Here is a 19,210-nt window from a genome sequence, read left to right as displayed (position 1 = left end):
CTTGTGTCGTTAGTAAATACCTTGGAGCAAATCTTACTCCCCACTTCCTTGGCCATGAAGGGCCCAAGATATAGTGGAACCGGTATAGTTACACTGCTGAGGGGGGGAGAAAATACAGATTTGAGGAGCATAGCATCTTGGAATCCAGGTCTTTGGGGCCTCTCTGCACAGCAAGGCTTGGGCTGGACAAGGAGGGCAGAGAGGAGAAATTTTAGTGGATCTGCCACTAGGCAGATCCACCTGCCATTTCTTTCATAACACCCATCTCCAACTCCTCCCCCAAAATCCCCCAGAGCAGCAAGAGCTGTTGCTATCTCAAGGCTTTTGTTGCTATTTCAAAACTGCAGTAGCAGGCCCAGAGCTGGAAGGAAAATTTATTTCCGAAACTCCTTTGGAACCCTGGTGCACCAAGGTGAGCTACTCTGTCTTGGTACATGGGGAGGATTTGGTCTCCTGTCACTACAGTGATTGTACATGCCAAGGTTCAAAAAACCTTCCCATGAAATGTGTACACTGGTTTAGAAGATGGGAATAGCCATGCACAGTATGTATTTACCTTTTAAGGAAAGCTGCTTGTGTGACGCGCACACATGCTGTGTAACAATATTATTGAGTAGTTGGTGTGGCCTATTTCATCTGAATTGATATGACTCTCCCACATAACTACCCGGCGTTGTTCCTACTGTACATAAGGAACCAGAAGGAGGATAACCAATTTTTATTTTACACCCAGATGTGTAACAAACCATATTTCCAGCTGCATATTAGACACCCTTGTGAAAGTTGGGAAGGATCTGCTGGCCTAGATAAATCTGTGCTGGGAGTATTCCTTGTACTAATTTCAGACTCCACTTCTGAAGTCCTTGAAATCATTCTACCTTAATTAACAATGATCATTGATTAAAAAAAGTCTATAATAGGCAGGTGAGTGTATATTGAGCTGTAAAGGCACCTCTGGGTCTGTCCTACAATTGGCTTTTAAGAACTTGGTTTTAAAATAATGCTTTTCCATCTCTCTTGCTCCAGCATTTTTGACATCCCAGCCTTTAAAGCTGTTGTGGGTTGCCATGTATATTTGTCATGAGGCCTCAAGTTCTCTTATAGGTGAAATGAAACGTAGAAATGGGATTGAGCTGCAAAGTTAGGATCCAGGTACAAACTTCCCCAGGGGTTTTTGCGTGTGTTTGAAGTAGGGCATTTGGTTAAATGCTTTTCAAAAGAGTTGGATTAGTCAGAACAAAATGGGAACAGTTTGGAGAGACCCAAATCAGTAATGGAACGTGATTGAGCAGGCTTAAAAATAGACATTTAAGTATAGTTTGAGATCAGTTCCTAGTTCACTTTTAAACGGCTAGTACTCAGATTCATGGACTGTTGTCCCTGCAGCAGTTGATCATACCTTTTCCACTAAGCAGAGAGCCAGGAGGGTAGAAAGTGCTGTTCTTGGTTGGGATTCTTATGTTTGTCCAGCACAACAGGGCCTCCGTTGTGGTTGGGACCTCTGAGAATGATTGTAATAATAGCAGCATAGGGGTCTGTGATTTCATCAGCTCTTGGAGGATGGAAGAGTTAATAGGTAACCTTAGGAGGAAGTAACATTAAATATTTAATTTAAAACAAATGTATGAGAAGAGAAGTCTGAACATATTACAGGTTTTGAGATCTAAAGGCATTTTATTTACAAAAGCTTTCCAGTTTACCTTAAGGGCCAGACTTTCAGAAATGTGTGCGCACAGCTACACAATTGATTAGGGTAATTGTGGACCTGATCCTGCACCTGTTAGTCAATGGCAAAATTCCTGTTGCAATCATGACACAAGATCCGATCAGATGTGCAGCTGGTCATCTGTGAATGTAACTGTTTTGACTGCATGTATATACATGGTAATCCTGCTCCCATTCTTCTGAAAAGCTGATCCTTCCTGGATGAACAAGTAGGAGCCTCAAAAGTAGGAAGTAAAATAGTTGGTGGGAATGTTTGGGGAAGAATGAAACTGACATCAGTTGTGGAAAAACAAAGTCTAATGTGATTGTACACAATATTTTGGAAAATTAGGACAGCCATTCCTTGCCTCTAACTTTTAAGGCGAGGATTTTAACTTGATGCACCTGCATGTAAATGTTTACTGTTAGTAGGGCACAGAGATCAAGGTGAAAAGCTGTATGATCATATGGTCTGAGGTATGTAAATCTCCTGGGTAATATTGATGGCTGTGTTACTCTTGACATTCCAGAACTCTTCTGCAGCAGTTACAGAGACTCCAAGCCATGGTTGCTGGCAAAGTATCCCGTTCCTGTAAAGCAGCCAGCACGCAGACAGGGACTTGTCTCATGGTGAGTGACTCGGAAGTTGGGGACCACAAGCAGCAGTTGCTAAAACCACTGTTCCCAGGCTCAGCTCATGTCTGGCTCCCAACTCCCTTGGATAATGGCACTGCAGGGTTGGAAAAAGCAGTGGGAGCAGCAGTCAGTTTCCTGCTAGCAGCTGGAAGCTTTGGGAAATCATGAATGCTGAGGCAGCCTGGGATATGTGTGGATTTTTGTTGCTGAAGGGTACTCTATCCATTCTGTTCAGCCCATCAGCCTGAAAGCCCACAGGGTGGGAAGCGTCTCTCGTCAAGAATAAAGTGTTTTCTGGGGCGGGAGGGGCCCTTTCCTTTGGAATGTACTCGTGTCGGAACTGGGGCTGCAAGAGCACAAGACTGTTGACTTTCAAGGCCCGCTACAAAGTCTATCTGTTTGAGCAGGCATTGGCAAGGGGTGTGAGGATAGGATTGCTGTCTGCTGGCAGTATGTGGTTTGTGGGAGGTAAACTGTCTCAGGGTGTTTCCTGATGATTAGATGAAAGGTCCAGGGGTAAGGGAAGGAGAAGTGCTGCTGCGTTGGTTGATTTTTGTTACACTTAAATATACAAAATTAGAGGAGGTACATCCAAGGGCACCCAGAGCTATGAAATGGGAGCCCTTTAGGTGCTTGGTTCTTTTAGATCAAAATAATACATTAATTCATTAAAATAAAAATAACCCAGAGGCTGTAAATCTACTTGTTTAATGCTCAGGGTAAAAGAACTGTTAGAAAGGCTTTACTTCTAAATTTAGCAACCAAATTCCCTTTATGTTGGTGCTATAGCTGGATGGAAACTGGTCTCTAGTCCGACATTGAGCCTTCAGGCTGGTATAGCTTCTTTGTTTGTCACTTTTAAGTAAGATTGTGTCCAAAAGCAGGTTTAGAAATGCCTGATACAAGTTAAGCAACATGAATCTTTAAATGCATGTCTGAGTTTAGTCCAGTTAAGTTGTGCTTCTAGCCTTTCCAACTTCCAAATAAAGAAGTTCAACAGAATAAAATGGCTGCAGGTCTTTAAAATAGACTCTTGCATTGAAATCTGTCATTTTAAATATTGAATTGTTATTGTCCAGGCACGTTTGATTAGGGGCATCATATATATTGACCAAAAAATAGCCTTGAATCAATATTTTTTTAAAAATTACAGCAGTTGTGTGACTTGCCATTGCTTTAACCTTAATTCCCATGTATTTGGGCTCAAAGAGTGAGATCGCTTTTATTTTTTGCTTTCTGCCTTGTCCAGGTGGTGGTGCTGTGCTTCGCCGGAGTTTTCGGCAGCTTCTCTCAGAGTTACGGGCCCTATCCTTCTGCCACAAAGATGGTGCTGCCCAGCCAGCATTCCGCACCAGAGTCGTACGCTGCCTCCATCGGTAAGCTAACTCAGTGCTGCCATTTGCTTGATGACTCACTCCCCCGCAAGAGCCCCTTTGCATTTTTGAGGGAGTCAGGAGTAGGCAGCCGGCACTGCCCTTCCCAGTAGCTTGTTCTAGGGCCGTCCCCACGTCGTGGTTGTCGTTTTTCTGGCTGAGGGCTGGATGGGAATTCTCCTTCGGAGCCTCTCAACGTATCTTCTTGCACAACCTGGAGAAGGGCCCTGCTGACCATCAGGAAGTGTTCCTTTCTCCCCCCACCTCTTTTGAGGATGAGAACTGCGGACTCCCACGCACCAGCTTCTTGTCTCTCTCCAGGGCCACATCCAAAACTATAATAAAGCCCAACCTCTCGTGGTTTTGAGGTGTTGGTGTTTTGGCATTATAGAAATGCCAGTGTATTGAGTGGGTTGAAAAAGTTCAATGGCTGGGTTACCCATGCGGTTGGTGAAACGTACCATGAAGGGATGGAGGAGTCTGTTGCTCCCCAGCCTACTTGATAGTTCCAGTTAGGCTTCTGTGTGTCAGCCGCAGGCATCAGACTCGTAACTCCCGAAAGATTCCCGGTGAGCGTGGCCTTAGCTCTCTTCCAAGTGGCCAAGTATTCACGTTGCCAAAAAACCTCCAACATAGCTGATGTCGATTGCCTTTCTATTGGCTGTGTCAGAGGCCCAGGATTGAGTGGGGCACCGGGATGGAAGTAGATGCTAGCTGTGTCCGATAACTATCGTGTTAAAATGGAGCCTGTCACCATGGTATCTGAGTGTTCACCCCAGAAGTCATCCCTCCAGTTCAGGCCGGTGGCTGGATTAGTGGGGAAGGGCCCTTAAATGACCAGTGCTCATATTGCACTTGCTGTGGGCATACGTGGAGGGCTGTCAGTGCAGCATCTTTCCCTAGCTCCAAAATTAGTAGTTAATCTCCATGAGTAGCAAAATCCTGTGCAGCTAGATTTACTGTGTTTATATTTGTCCACCTTCAATTCCCGACATGTCCAGTGCCCATATATCTGGCTCACTGTGTTTCTCATTTAGTTTCTGCCTCCCCTATTTGTACACAGTACGGTCAAGAAGCCTGCTAATTTACGAAGAGCCTCGCCCACTGGAGGAGCAGTACACTTCAATCTCCTTTGCAGATCGCGGTGATGCCTGGGATAGGCGCATGGATGCCTCCAAACACACAGCACTACCTCTGGAATCTGTGCCGGGGGTGCAGCAGGACAAAGTGTCCCACTTCACAATAACCAACGAGACAAGGCTAGAGAAATCGGTGTTGCTGGGGCTGCAGCCGCACAGGTGAGTGCAGAGGAAGCAGGCCTAAGCATGAGTTGCATGAAATTCCTTGTTGCATGTTTCCTGGACAGTTATTTGTATTACTGTTGTGCACAGAGGCCTGCAGTCAAGATCAGGGCCCCATTGTGCTAGGCACTGAACGAACAAACATAGTGAGAGACAGTCCCTGCCCTGAAGTGCTTACAGCCTAGATAGACCAGACTAAGAGTGAGGAAGGGAAACTGAGGCAAGGAGAGGTAAAATGACTTGCCCCAAATCACACAGCAAGTCAGTAGCGGAGCCAAAATTAGAACCTTGTTCTCCTGACTCCCAATCCTATGTCCTATCCACTGGGCTATGTTTCCTATGCAAGACCATGTGCTTGGAAAGCAGGTAGTTATGGGGTTCCTGCTAAGCCTGGTGTGGGTTCCTTTGACGTATACTAGCTAAAGGATAGTAGTCTTCTCAAACAATAGTAGTATAGATGTCATTTAAGACTGTTTGTTTCTCTGCCTGTATTAATAAGAGCTCCCTATAGGATGGTTTAGTGATGACACTGACTACAGCCTCACAAGACTTTGTGTAATCCACTCTGTCATGGTTCAGGGCATCTGCACCTATATTCCCCCCTCGCTGGTTCACCAAGGGCATCAATGCATAGGCTTCTGGCTCCCTCTCTTGGGTGGAGACCTGTCTCTCTCCCTCCTGACCAGTGTATTTCCAGGCCGCACAGTTCTGTGCGTACTCTGTGAATTCCCTGGCAAAGTCAGACTGCCTAAGGAGGCCTGCTTTACTTTTCTCCTCAGATGGTGAACAGTGTAATGACCACAGTTAAGTTACCACAAAGTTCTTTCTAAGCAAGCACATTTATTCTTAAGGTACAAGCATGGCAGAGAAAACATATTAAAAACAATAAAAGAACCTATATACATGTTAATAAGCTTACCAGAGGTCATCCTAACTCCAAGAAGAGTGTGTGAACAGTCCTTCAAACTCCACCCAGGGGTTTTTCCTGTGGCGAACAAGTTCATAATTCCTTTTGCTCAGAACAAGAACACTCATGAATCTGTGAGTTACTCGTTTATACCATTTGGGCATTTTGATCCTGGGAATAGGTCATTTGTAGACAAAAGTCCCTTCCCCAGGGTGAAGCTTCAAAAGAACGGGTCTGGAGGTTGGCATTTGCATTTTGCTCCCCCAACCAAGCATGTCCTAGGAACCCTACTCAACTAACAGTTCATACTTGTCTTAGCCTGTTTAAAAGAGTTCTTGGAAGTATTATGAGCTTCCAAGCACATATATTAGTCTTACCCCCTAGAGAGCTTGCATACTATCCCACAATAACACACAAACATTTGCACTGTTGATACAGTGAGCTCCTAAGACACTGAAACTTAATTCAGTAAGGTTTAACTTAATTCAGAAAGATTTTGCGGGAAGCTGTCATCCGTCAGACATCCATGTTTGTGTCTGATGTGCGCGCACATATATACACACACATGTATGGCGTTATACAAATAATTTTTTGGGAGGGGAAATACCAGTAAAATATCACCCAGAGGGAGCTGCATTGCCTAAATGCTGACAGCTAAGGGGAAATACGCATCATCAAACAATCTAAAAATATGCAGGCCATGGGGCATTGCCATTTGAATGACATGAGCTTGTGGATTGCTAAGATGTCTAACCAGGTGGGTAATGAGGAACTGGGTGCCTTTTGCACTCAAGATTGCTTTGTACCCTGGGCCCTGTTAGTTTGCTGCAGGGCAGAGCTGGGAAGGTGGAGCATGTATTGCAAGAAGGTTCACCTTGAGAAAGTTGCATGGAATTCCTTGTTAAATTCTTTCCTGTAAATAATGTGAGATTTGGTGCTCCTGGAAAATGAGACTCTCTCTGGTTTGAAGAACTGATGTCTTTTCCGTCACTATACTTCTGCATGCCCTGCCATCACCCTACCTGGAACTCTTCAACAGACCTTTCTGTTGTGCCAAATGGGTTTTTATTTGGATATGTGTCTCTTAAAGCACTAGGATGAGACACGTTGCCCCTACCCCATCCCTACTCCAGCATATCTATCTTAGAGTGAAGAGGTGACTAATTTGATGTGTTACCAAGTTCCAACCAGTGAGCTCCTGGTAAATAACAGGCATTGTAACAGCAGTAACCAGTTTCAGTGGGGTGTGTGCTTTTTGCATGATTGCATTCAGGTATAACATTCCTTTTTTTTCTCCTCACAGGGTCAGCTCAGAGCTGGAAGTGAATGAAACACTGAAAATAATTGAAATTGATAGACGAGTCAATGCTACTTCTTAAAAAAGAGGCCTTTCCTCCCCCTCATTATCCTGCCTTCTTTCCAACCCAAGCCCCACCCCTTCCCCCAGACTCATCACCATCAGGGAACTAAAGGGCAAAAGAGAGAGTCTGCCAACTTCTGATTTGGCTGAAGAAGCTGTGACTTTAGTCAGCAGCAGTTGTCCTCATGCTGTCCCTTCCTCCATGCGCACAAACCTGCTTCTGCTTTTACTGCTGTCCCTGACTGGTAGTATACAGGAGGGTTTGAAACCTAAAAGCAGCTGGTGCCAGCAGTGTACAGCTGGTTGGTTTGTGTGTGTACCCTAATCAAATGTAACTCACGGGGGAACATTTGTGGTAGGTCACGTTGGAGAAGGAAACTAAAAGGTACAGTGTGACACTGCTCAGGATTTAGCCACAGCTCCATGCCCATCACTCTGGCACACTGGAGCTTTATGCGGGGAGAAATGTGTTCACGGTTCCCATCCCACCCACTGAGGGCAGAGAACAGACACTAGTCCTGTTGAGCCAATGGCACAGACAGGAGAGTGTTCAATGGCAGTATTGATATATTTTTTTTCTTCTTCCTACTCTCTCTCTTTTTCCTTTTCCTGCCCCTTTATCATGTGGTGGGTGAAGTTTCCCTACTGTTGCCATCCTTATGAAGGATCCAGGCAAAGTTCAGTCAGCCCCTGTGTCTTCTCAGGCCTTGTCTACAATTGCACCAATTTAACTAAATTGGTTTAGAAACTGATTGAGTTTAATCTGTGTGACTCCCTTGTGTGGAAATTTTAAAATAAGATTATGACTAGTATATTGTATCCATTTATCTTAAGTTGATTCCTTACTGGCGTAAACTAAATCAATACTAGGCTCTCTTAAACCAAAATAAGAGCGTCCACATTAGGGGATTGCATGGATTTAATTAAATTAGTTTCTAAATCCATTTAGATACATCAGTGCAGTTTTCTGAGGTAGACAAGGCCTCAGATTGCTGTAGGTTGTTGTTCTCCACCCCCCTCCCCCAGCCTCCTATTACTGTTGTAAATAGTATTTATTAGCTTTCCAAAATTTCCCTCTGGCAGCCAGACTAGAGAGCCAAGCTCCCAAGACCATGCAGCTGTTCTTGGTGAACTTTAAAATCAAGATGGAAAAAATATTCTTTTTTAAAATAAAACTTAGCTCCCTACAATGATTTTTAGAATGTAATCAGGCTCCCCTTCCTCCTCCCTTTTCCTAAAAGTACATGGAATTAAAGCAACCACTTAGGAAAAAAATGTGTTCCCAATTAGACACAGTTCAGGTCACAGTGCTGATGGTCTCCCTCTCTAGTTATTATTACAAAACTACCTAGAAGACCAAACCAAGGTCAGGTCCCCATTGTGCGAGGCACTGTACACGCACATGGTGAGAGACTGTCCCTGTCCTGAAGCCCCTACCCTAGATAGACAAGACCAAAAAAGGATGGGAGGGGGAATACATACACGGAGAGGGAAAATGCCTTGCCCAAGGTCACACAGCTGGTCATCGGTAGAGCCAGGAATAGAATCCAGGTCTCCCACCTCTTAGTGCAGTACCCTATCCACTAGACCATAGTGATTCTAAAGCACCATGCTGATGCATCTAATGCACACTGCCTCCCATGCGGTGATTCTCCCTCTCTCAGTACCCAGATTGTGCCAATGGCAGGGCTGCCCTTTCTACTCACAACCGTCCTTTCCGTGATCCAGCCAGCCCACCAGTGATTGTTTCCGGATTGTATTTGGTTATTACAAAGGGGTGCTCAGAGTTCCCAGTGATGGCATTAGCCGAAAAACCTAAATAGGACAGAACAGTATGGCTACTTTTGCAATTAACCAGGAAAACTCAATTAAAAAAATATGAAAACTTTAAAAAAAAAACCCAAAAAACAAAAACCACACCAAAAACCAACCCTCTCCTTTTTCAGATAAATAAGGAGACTAGCGTAGCCTTGTGTTTTATACCATGTACAGTAACTCTTTCCTCCAGGTATTCTATTTTGTAAAATATTTTTAAAGAAAAATTGTATTTGTTTTTGTATTTTAGTATAGCCTCTGCAATGCTTCATCCTTCCTTGTTTGGATTTTTCCTTTTTTTAAGTCTCCCCTCCCTTTGTTTGCTATCCCATCTGTTCACTGTGGGCCTGATCCAAAACCCAGTGAAGCTAATGGAAAGAATCCATTTGGCTTGAGTAGGCTCCGGATCAGTCCCCATTGTACCATGATCAGAAACAACATTCAAATGGTCAAGAGTGAGACCTGTGCCACAGTTCCACTAGCGGATAATAGAATTTGGTGTGTATATCACTTTCTAGGTCAAACCCCATTTGTCTGTCCAGGTGCCTTTTTAAAAAAATAAATAAATAATTGGTGGCAATGAGAGAGAAATGCCATTGTGAGCATAGTCAGTTGATCCTTTGTCAGTGTGGGTCAGTACCACCCCTACGGCAGCAAATACCCTCTTATTAAGGGTCAGCCCCAACAGCCATGATAATTCTCTCGGGCTCTCTGGATTGCTCTAGTGCACACAGACAACCATCACACAGCGCTCTCTTTGGGAGCCCACATTATAACGGCACGATGGAAAGAGGAAGGAGAAGGTGGGGGTGAGCTGGGGAGTGTTTGAACTGAGACACAAATGGGGTCTGCATTATTTTAACCACCTGAGGTCAGCAAAGGGAAGGGAAAAATGTATGACCCAATAGATTTACTATATTGGCTATCGCAGGGCATCCAAATGCAACCAGGTAGGCATGAGTCAGGGATGAGCAAATTCACGAAGGACCTGGTTTACAGAGCATCCCCAGGTCCCCTTGACTTTGAGGGAAACTGTGTGGGGGCTCAGCGTTCCTGCAAAACAGGCCCAAAATTTCTGTGTGTCTTGGATTATTTATATAGCTGTGTATGGAATAGGTGGAGGCTGATCTGTCTAATCTCTCTTGTGCCCATTACCCTACTTAATGCACGAGTGCATTTGCTCCCAGTAAAGAGACACTATTAATGGTACTAATTTTTTTTAATTTGAATTCTGTCCCTATGTTCCTTATCATAATTTACACTATTAAAATGGAGAATTTCCCTAAATCATTGCTAATCACCATTAAAGCCGTTTGCTTTTTGCAATTCACTCAGCTAGGATACACCACACCATTAGGGGGGTTTTACTTCTTCATTGATAAGGGCTGCTGTCTATGTCAGGCTACTGGACTAGATGGTCTGATCTATGTATGGATAATATGGAGTACTGCAATTCCTGTGTTCCTATGACCACAAAAATAGCTTCTCTCTGTAGCCCCAATATGTTTGATGCTTAAAATGAATTTTAGCTGTTTTTTGTGGATCTCCTAATCTAGCACAATGTTTGGGTTGAAGTCACTGCTGGGGAATATTATTCCTTTAAAATCAACTATTTCTATTGAACCTGAGAGTGTCCATCTAATGCTAATGAAACGGGTTTCTTCTGTAAGTCCTTTTTCTAGCAATCAGTCACTTGTTCACTCTGGGGTGAAATTCGCTCCTGGACACAGAGTCAGCACAAGTCATGCACCACTTAAGTCCCAAGAAACCGTTGAAGTCCCACTTTAGCGGTCCCGGGCCTAGGGGCTTATGCAGTATATAGCCTTTGTGCTGGTCCTCTGCACAGGCATGAACTCCACCCTGAAAGCTGTCGACATGGAACTCCATTGCCTAACCAATGGTTTAGCACACCAGTAAAACCTTGCTTGTCCCCTATTACCTTCAGACATTCCCTGAGCTGTCAGTCTTTGAGTCTAGGAAGTTAAGCTATGAAGGAAAGTAGGGCATTATTTTTTTTTAAATATAAATATATATTTATGGAAATCAGGCCCAGGCCATGTGACTGTTCTAATCATGTTAGCATGGGGAGTGGGGGGGGGGGGGAGGAGGAAGAGAGAGGTTGGTATGCTATTTATAGTTCTATGTTAGTTTCATGTGTGTTCACTATTTGTACTGTGCAGACTAATATTTTCATACACCAAGGTTCATAGGCCACATTTCAGCTGGCAGAGTTTCCATTTACACAATTTACATGGAGTAGCTCTGATTTATACCATCTGAGGAGCTGGATCCTGTCACTGGGCTGGGCTTCTCCCCAGCTCCAAAGTATGCGCTGCCATGCCCAGTCTCTTTTAAGGAGGTTTATTTTCTTAATAAACCCAGGTAAACAAACAGAAAAAAGAGGCTTAACTCAGTCCTGGCTTTCAGGTTCCAGCTCCACCCCTCTCAGGGATTTCTGGCAGGTTCCCAGTTCTGGCCAGTTCTGCTCCCTCTTGGGGGAAGCAGCCTCAGGGCTGTCTCCATCAGCCACTGGCCCCCTTGCTCCAGGGGCCCCACCACTGGAGTTTGCTCCACTCTGGTGTGATTTTACCTCTTCCAAGGCACAGCCTGTCTCAATCAATTTGTCCTCCAGCTGCCCAGTTAGCAGCCCTTTATAGACCTAGGTGTAGCTCAGCCCTCTTTAATTGCCTGGATTGGACTCATTGGCTCTGGTCCAGGGGTGCAGGGCTCAGTCTATCCATAGGGACCAGCTATCCTGTGACACCCCATAGCTTTATCTGCATCAAAATATATTTTTAGACTAAAATTTAACTCTGTCTGCCCTTCTCCCCCCCCCCTTTTTTTTTTTGGTAACTCCTATAAAAACTGACTTTCAGCAGTGGACATTGTCTAGACACAGTTACAGTGTAGGTCAAATAAATGAGTAATATTAATTGCCCCATCAAGAGGGATTTCCACAGAGTATTTGGACTCTAGATTCTAGCTAGTGCCAACAGGCCGTTGTACAAAACCCCCACGCATAAGGACAGAAATATAGTTAGTATTTTTATAGTCTGTGACTAAAATATTTCATTCTCAAAGCACTAATTAAAAAGGGAATGTTTTGCCTTTTGAAGGTGAAACAGTAGGTCATTGTTTTGGTGATTGGGAATAAAGCAGTATATTTTAGCGGTGCTTTGTTTAACTACTCTATTCTTCCCATAACTATTCAGCTTTGCACTGTAGCTGCACTTACTATTTATCAGTGTTAAGGACAAATGACTGTTGGGAGTGTGGGAATAAACTGGCCACACAGAAGTGCATTATATACATCAAGAAATGTGTACAGGTTCTGTCAGTGCATGCCCAATAATCTTAAAACCCAGCAGATGCACCATGGACATTCAGTCTTACATTGTGGGTGAGATCCAGGTTAACTGCCTTGCCTCAGTGATAAATTGTATTCAGAGGGACCCTAGATGTGAGACAGGAATTTGTTTTTCCGTATACATATCACATATCTGCTTTTCTTTATAAAAACACAGATGTGGTTTTGCCACCTATTTTCTAAGCCTGTGTTGCTTTGGGTCTTGCAAGAAACTCTCATGAGATGGAAATGGGCCTGTGTTTTGGTTTAGTTACTGCCACCAGTCTCTGCTCTGACCTACAGCCGACTTCCAACCCATCCCTCAAAGAGTAAAATGTGGAGATACGGAGTAAGGGAAAGCTGGATTTCCAAAATTGCCTCAAAGGGGGTGGAATAGTTCTGAGATGGAGGGACTCCAGCAGCAAAGAGAATTTCTTCAAGCCAAGAAGGAAAATCTTTATTTGGATAGATCGACCCCCCCACTCCTCCCCAAATCTTACCTTCTCTCCTTCCTTACCTTTTTAATTAAATAGCCCTGTGCATGAAGAATAATGGGGGAGACCTTTTCAGTGGATTCCACTTTCTCATGCAACATGGGTAAAATAAATGTGATCTTATTGTTCATATAATGGGGTGAGTAAGGACAGAAAAGAGGAGCACAATGAGACTTCTGTTTTAAAATGTGTTCATATCTGACCATAGCTGATTCTGGTACAGTGATGCTGAAATAATGGAATCCCATCTTCTAGACTGATACAGTTAACAATACTCTGTGTGTGTGTATTGAGTGATTTTTAAAGACACATGCTGGAGTTTTCTTAAAATAAGAATCCACTCTAAATAAAGGCTTTTATTCATCTATACATAATCATTTATGCATTTATCTGAACAGCTGGCACACATTCCACTTGGTTCAATAGAAAGTTCTATCTGAACCCCAGTGCAAATGGGATTAGCAGTGATATTTGCGATCTGAAAGCTGTCCAGTCACCTTCTGTAAGTGTTATCTTGTACTCTGTATGAAGATGTATGTCAGTAGAGCCTGGATTGAACACCAACCCTGCTGTAGACAGCTCTGGATAAGTACAGGGAAATGTACCTGGTTTTACCCTAATTAGCCTTTGGGTGTCACTTTTGTTTCATGGAATTACAGCTTCAGCCCCCTTTTTTAGGGCTGTAAATTAGAAGGCCATAAGATGGGAAGTCTGGGAGTGACAGTTCAAGGAATACAATTTAGTCTTTTGGTACAAGAGCTAAAGGATCCTCCTTTCCCATGAACATACCCTCTTAAACATGTTAGGCTCAATAAAAAATGAATGCAAAGAATTTTGTTGGGCATATAAAGGGCCATGCAGCGATTGAAATTTATATCAAATTCAAATTGCGGGTATATTCCAGTCCCCCTGAGTGTTCCAGAGGACAAATCATCTGGAGTCCTCTCCTCTAAAATGAAATACTTCCCTGTGGAGGGTCAGATGTGATGTTTCAGGCCATCTAAACCAATGTTAAACCCTGCAGGGTATATCCCTATATCATTTCAGTTATTCTCTCTGTATGTGTGCAAATACAGATAACATACATGTTTGGTTTGCCCATATGCATATTAAACAAAACTATCCATTGTGAAAAAGATGGCAGTTATTTGGGACTCTGCAAGAACAAAACCCACCAAACCTCTCAGTAAACTCTAACAGAGCCTCCTTTGACTTTGCTAACATCTGTGTTCTTTTGCCAAACGTATGTTTAACTGTGTGTGCGTGTTGGTTAATATTCTCTCTCTTTGTAATGATTTCTATACATGCACTGCTCATCTGGATACATTCCCACCTGGTTGTTCACACTGCAAACATGTCTCTTGGTGTAAAGAAATTGTTTTTTTGTAGAATTCAGCAAACAATTATTGGAATAAAACTAAATGCTTTTGTAGGATTATATATGTGTAGTTAAGTAAAAACTAAAGTATGTTATGCCTTTTCATTCTTGCAAATAAATATTTTACGTAGAAAAAAAACAAAAATAGCTCCTTTGTCTTTCCATTTACTTAAAATCTGATCTCCTCTTGTATTTTGCAAGCACAAGACCATGTGCTGTCTGACTTTTTTTTTTTTTTTTTTAAATTTACCTGATTATCTAACATGTCACTGAATTGGAAGAAGATTAAAAGCCGTGATGTGTGTATATGTTTTACAGTAACTGTCTGCCCCTTTCTCTTACCAAGATTGCTGAAACTGTGGAATTGCTTTTGTTAATCATGGTGGAGGTGGGATGGTAACATTTTTGTAATATTAATAGCATTTTTATGGAATGATGCAACTTAGCTCTGTTAATCCTAAATTCATAGATGTATTTTAAAAAAAATCTACATTCTGGTAATATTGACTGACTGGCCTCTTGACTTTGGGGATCAGATCTTCCCCGTGTGTAAGCTGACAGAGCTCCCTTGGTCTGCCCTGATTTACAAGAGCTAAGGATCTGCCCTTGAATATACATTGCCTTTGGGATGAATGCTCAAAATCCAGGTTAATACTTTAGCTTTGACATATTCTGTGTTTTGAGTGGGTGGATGGATCAAGAACTCCACTGCCTGATCTATGAGGGAGACTAAAGCATCCTTGAAAAAAATCTAGATGACATTGCAGATAAAAGTCATGGGCACATAGGCCAGAGATACACTGCCCTTCTCCAGTTTCCAAGGGTCCTCCCCAGCTTGAAGTCTATTCTGACACACATGATATGTACAGGGGAAAATGCGCTTTGTTCCTGTGGTGGTTTCCACCACCATTTTCAAATGGAGGCTGCCGTTTTGTTTTAAAAGTTGTTATTGCCTGATGTAAGGAACATTCTTTCCCTTCCAAAAGGCCCCAGGCAGGAGCCCCATGGCAAGTAGCAGCATCCAGCCAGAAGCCTGGTACAAATCAATCAGTATTGCTCTATAGTGAGAGAGGATCACACTGTAGTATAAGTTTCTATTTCTCCTCTCCCAGTTGAGAGCCTCGCTATGGTGACATGGCCAATACATGGAGCTTGGGAATAGACGTCTATCATTCAAATATGAAATTAACATTTCCAGGGAGGTCTTGCCATTGATATTTATGATACTAGTTCCCAACCAAGATCAGGGTACATGCTGTGAACCCAAAGAACTTACTATTTAACTAGGGAAGACAGACAAAAGGTGGAAGAACAGAAGTTATAACCCTCATTTTACAGATGGGAAACAGAAGCAGAGACAACTGGATTTTGTATGGCTCTGTTTTGGGACACCCATCTTGACACCTTAAGAGTCTGATTTTCAGAGTGTGGGTGCTTGTAGCTGTCCTGTCTGGCAACTACTATCTAAACACTTCTGAAAATCTTGGCTAGAGAGATGAAATGACTTGCTCAAGGTCATGCAGGCAGTCTGTGGCAAGAATTGGGAAAAGAACGAGGCCATCCTTGTTTGGGTTGGGTACTCCACTGGATCAAATGAAAAAGTAACATTGCTTGACATACATTTCTTTTCCCTCCAGTCTTTGGATACCGTTCATATCTCATGGTACAGCAGACTAGCTCTTCTAGACTAAGCATCCATGGGGTCGCAGCAGCTGCTCCCTTGCCCCAGATTGTACCAAGCACATGTGTACACTCCTCGTAGCATGAAAGCACTTCATTGAACAGCCTGGCTGCTACAGCCGGGGATTGGAGACCTCTGTCAAAAGTGCCTTTAATCAAGGGGCATGAGAGCAGCTAAGGTGACGACAGGAACCCACCTGAAATTTGGGCTTATGCCTGCCTGACTGGCCACTGCGTTTGAAATAAATATCTAGTTCTGTCTTCCCTGAGAAGGGGGATATACCATCTCCTTGTGGGAGTCCTAGGCATCCCACTCATTCTCCTCTGCTTTCACCACTCTGAGACCACATTGCAACGACCATCCTTCCTTGACTGCCACAGCAGTCCTAGTTCTCTGCCTAGAGAATATCAGAGGCCAGAGCGATCAATCCAGATACATTTTACTAGCATGAAATGGAGCAGAAAAATCTTAACAGAAAATCATCTGGGGGTGACCAATTATGGCCATTATCTTTCTGTCATAAGTAGTTATCGCTGAAAAAAATGCAAGGTCGCTATTAACAATATTGATTTAAGCAACAATGGTCACCATAGTTATGACCCGTAGAGCAGCATGAGATAAATGGTAATGCATGCAGTTTGTGATTACATCAGATAGCTACATCATAGAAGTAAATGCTGGGCCATGAGACTTTCATGTTCACACCTTGTCACCTCCAGTACATACTGTCTTTTGGAAAATCTGTTACTATTTTTACTCGGGGCCAGATCCTGATACCTCTATTCACATTGAGTAACACTATGCACCATTGAAGCCTTCAGAATAGGACTTCAGTGACACTAATATAGTACAAAGACTTTTTCCTGGCCCTCTGTACAGGGATGAATTTAATCCTGTCTGAGCATTTCCTGTTTCATTCATACCATCTACCCAGCTCTTCAAGCCAGGCATTGCAGCCATGAGCCTAATCTAAAAGAAGACTTAACATAGCACCTGCTGAAGCCCATCAATGCTCCCCAACCAGCCAGAGGAGTCACTGCAAAATGATGCAAGGTACTTCCTTTATCCCAAAGCCTGATCTTCTTTATCACTGCCAACCTGTGAACTGTGATACCCGCTGTTGGAATCCAGCACCTTTTGCCAGGACAACACTCCCAGATGTTGTCAAAGCCTGGTAAGGTTCTATTCTTGTGTACTAATCTCTTCCAGTTTAGCCTAGCCATAGGGAATGAAGTCTACACAGAAATCTATGAATAAATCTGATATTTTCAGGAAGTTTCTGCTATGTTTCTTTAAATATTGACATGTTTCAGTTGCAATTGTGTGAGCAAGGCCTTACCTTACTAGACTTCAGATTCACTCATCATTGCTAATATAAAGCAGAATGTACTGGAAGCTTATTTATCACCATATGTTGCAAATTAGTCATGCAAATTTCAGCAGCAATAGCAAAAATAGGTGACCCCATAATATAGTATAGACATGTAGGGATGGCAGGGGCAATTCTTTCCCCTGGCAGTCTCAGCATAGGGGAAGTCAAGTTGCCTCCCCTCTGTCCCTAAACTGCCCCAAGCTCTGGTTCAGGGATGAATTCCCTGCAGTGTCCTGCCCTGGCCCCCTCCAATTATACTCATAGGATAGTTAGCGGCACTGTTCTGATTCAAAGTAACACGGTGGAGCATTGCAAGAGGAGTCTTTGGGGTAACTAGGCTCTATAGCATTATGGGTTTGTAGAGCATAACAAGCACACTGAATTTTACCCAAAAATGAAGTGCAAGGCAGTGGAGTGAGTGAGTGTGTGTATGTATGTATGTATATAATATATATGTGTGTGTACGTATATATACATACACATGCTGTCAAGCAGTAATAAGCTCTCACCAGTTTGCCCTACTTACAAGGTGGGCAGCCACAGTCAGCACTAACTGAAGTTTCTAAATGACCCTTAAGGATCACCTCAGCTCGAGTGCATTGCAAAAGTGTCCATCACACATTGTGATTTTTATACAGTAAGTGATCCTAAATTATTCTCTTTGGATTTTCTTTGTTAGAATAACAGTATTGCTCATCCTAGTTTTCAACAAGCACCTAGTTTTCAGCGTCCAGACTCCAAAGCCAATGTGAGAAAACAGCCCCCCCCCCCCCCAAATCCCTATCACACAGACCACAAAAACACATCCATAAGATGATTTTTTTTTGGGGGGGGGGACTGTTTTGTCACATTGGCTTTGGAGTCTGGACGCTGAAAACTAGGTGCTTGTTGGGTATATTCCTCTGGGATTTCTTCAGAGCCCCTCCTTTAACCTTTATATTCTTAAATTTAATATTATTGTCACTATTATCCCAGGTGTTTAAACAGTCCCATGTTGTGACTTTTTCTTACACTGTGGCTGGCCAACAAAAGGGTGAGGCAGGGAACAAACGGGAGGGGGGATTTCATTTGTTAATAGGTTCTGTGCTAGAGCCAGGTGTTTGATTCAGTAGTGTACTAAAAACAGACTGCATGGGGGAAAAATTGGAAGAGATTAATGCATAAACAAACAGTCTGAGAGGATTAGGGCAGCATCTGATTCTCTTGGCCACTTGACCTACCTCTCATGAAGGTATTTTTAATCACACTAGGAATAAATGAGACAAGGTTAAGGCAGGCAAGAGTCACAAGCTGCATCGCCAATTAATTTTGTAGATGTAGCTAAAGAAGACTTGCTAGAAGTGTGTTTGATCCCTTTTTCCAAGGGTGCAATATATTATTTTAAGTGCTGTTTTTATTTCTGCTAGTGCAGGGACAATATGATACTCTGCCACGTGTGGATCTGAGTTCAGGGCCCAACCCCAGTCCCTTGCTTTCCAAACTAGCACTGGGAATACTATACTGTACAAGGAGGTGGGCATGTCAGAAGAACCTCCTGGATGTGTCTATGGCCAGTGCTGTGAGCGGCATTGGTTTATGTTGGAAGAACATCCAACAATTTTTGGTCAGAAGGAAGGTCCAAAATGGGGTTGTCACAGGGCAGGGCATCTCCCGAACTTAGCAAGTACTCACTGCCAAGCCTAGTCTCCTTTAAGAAGGTTTACTGTGCAATGAGAAACAAATAAAATTTGCTCACCTTTTGTTCTAGTGTTTCATAGGGCGACCTTCCCCTCTTGCTCTAGGGACCCACTACAGGCATTAGCTCTATCTCTCTGTTCCCCCAGACACAGTCTATCCCAATACT

The 19,210-nt window shown here is 43.2% G+C and overlaps 1 protein-coding gene across 1 annotated transcript in view; it reads left to right on the top strand.

Moving 5' to 3' along the window:
- The window catches only part of CREB3L2 (cAMP responsive element binding protein 3 like 2), a 111,865-nt gene extending 97,430 nt beyond the window's left edge, over positions 1 to 14,435 (top strand). The window contains exons 9-12 of the mRNA XM_084642187.1: positions 2,235 to 2,334; positions 3,590 to 3,716; positions 4,777 to 5,011; positions 7,225 to 14,435. Of these exons, the coding sequence (XP_084498313.1) occupies positions 2,235 to 2,334; positions 3,590 to 3,716; positions 4,777 to 5,011; positions 7,225 to 7,300 (538 nt within the window). The 3' untranslated portion in view covers positions 7,301 to 14,435. The remainder of the gene's footprint in view (positions 1 to 2,234; positions 2,335 to 3,589; positions 3,717 to 4,776; positions 5,012 to 7,224) is intronic.
- The last annotated feature ends 4,775 nt before the right edge of the window (positions 14,436 to 19,210 follow it).

The sequence above is a fragment of the Lepidochelys olivacea genome (genome assembly GCF_965140295.1).
Source record: "Lepidochelys olivacea isolate rLepOli2 genome assembly, chromosome: 1".
Taxonomy (NCBI): Eukaryota; Metazoa; Chordata; order Testudines; family Cheloniidae; genus Lepidochelys; species Lepidochelys olivacea.
Note: the sequence above shows the minus strand (reverse complement) of the source record. Positions and strands in the feature narration are given on the sequence as shown.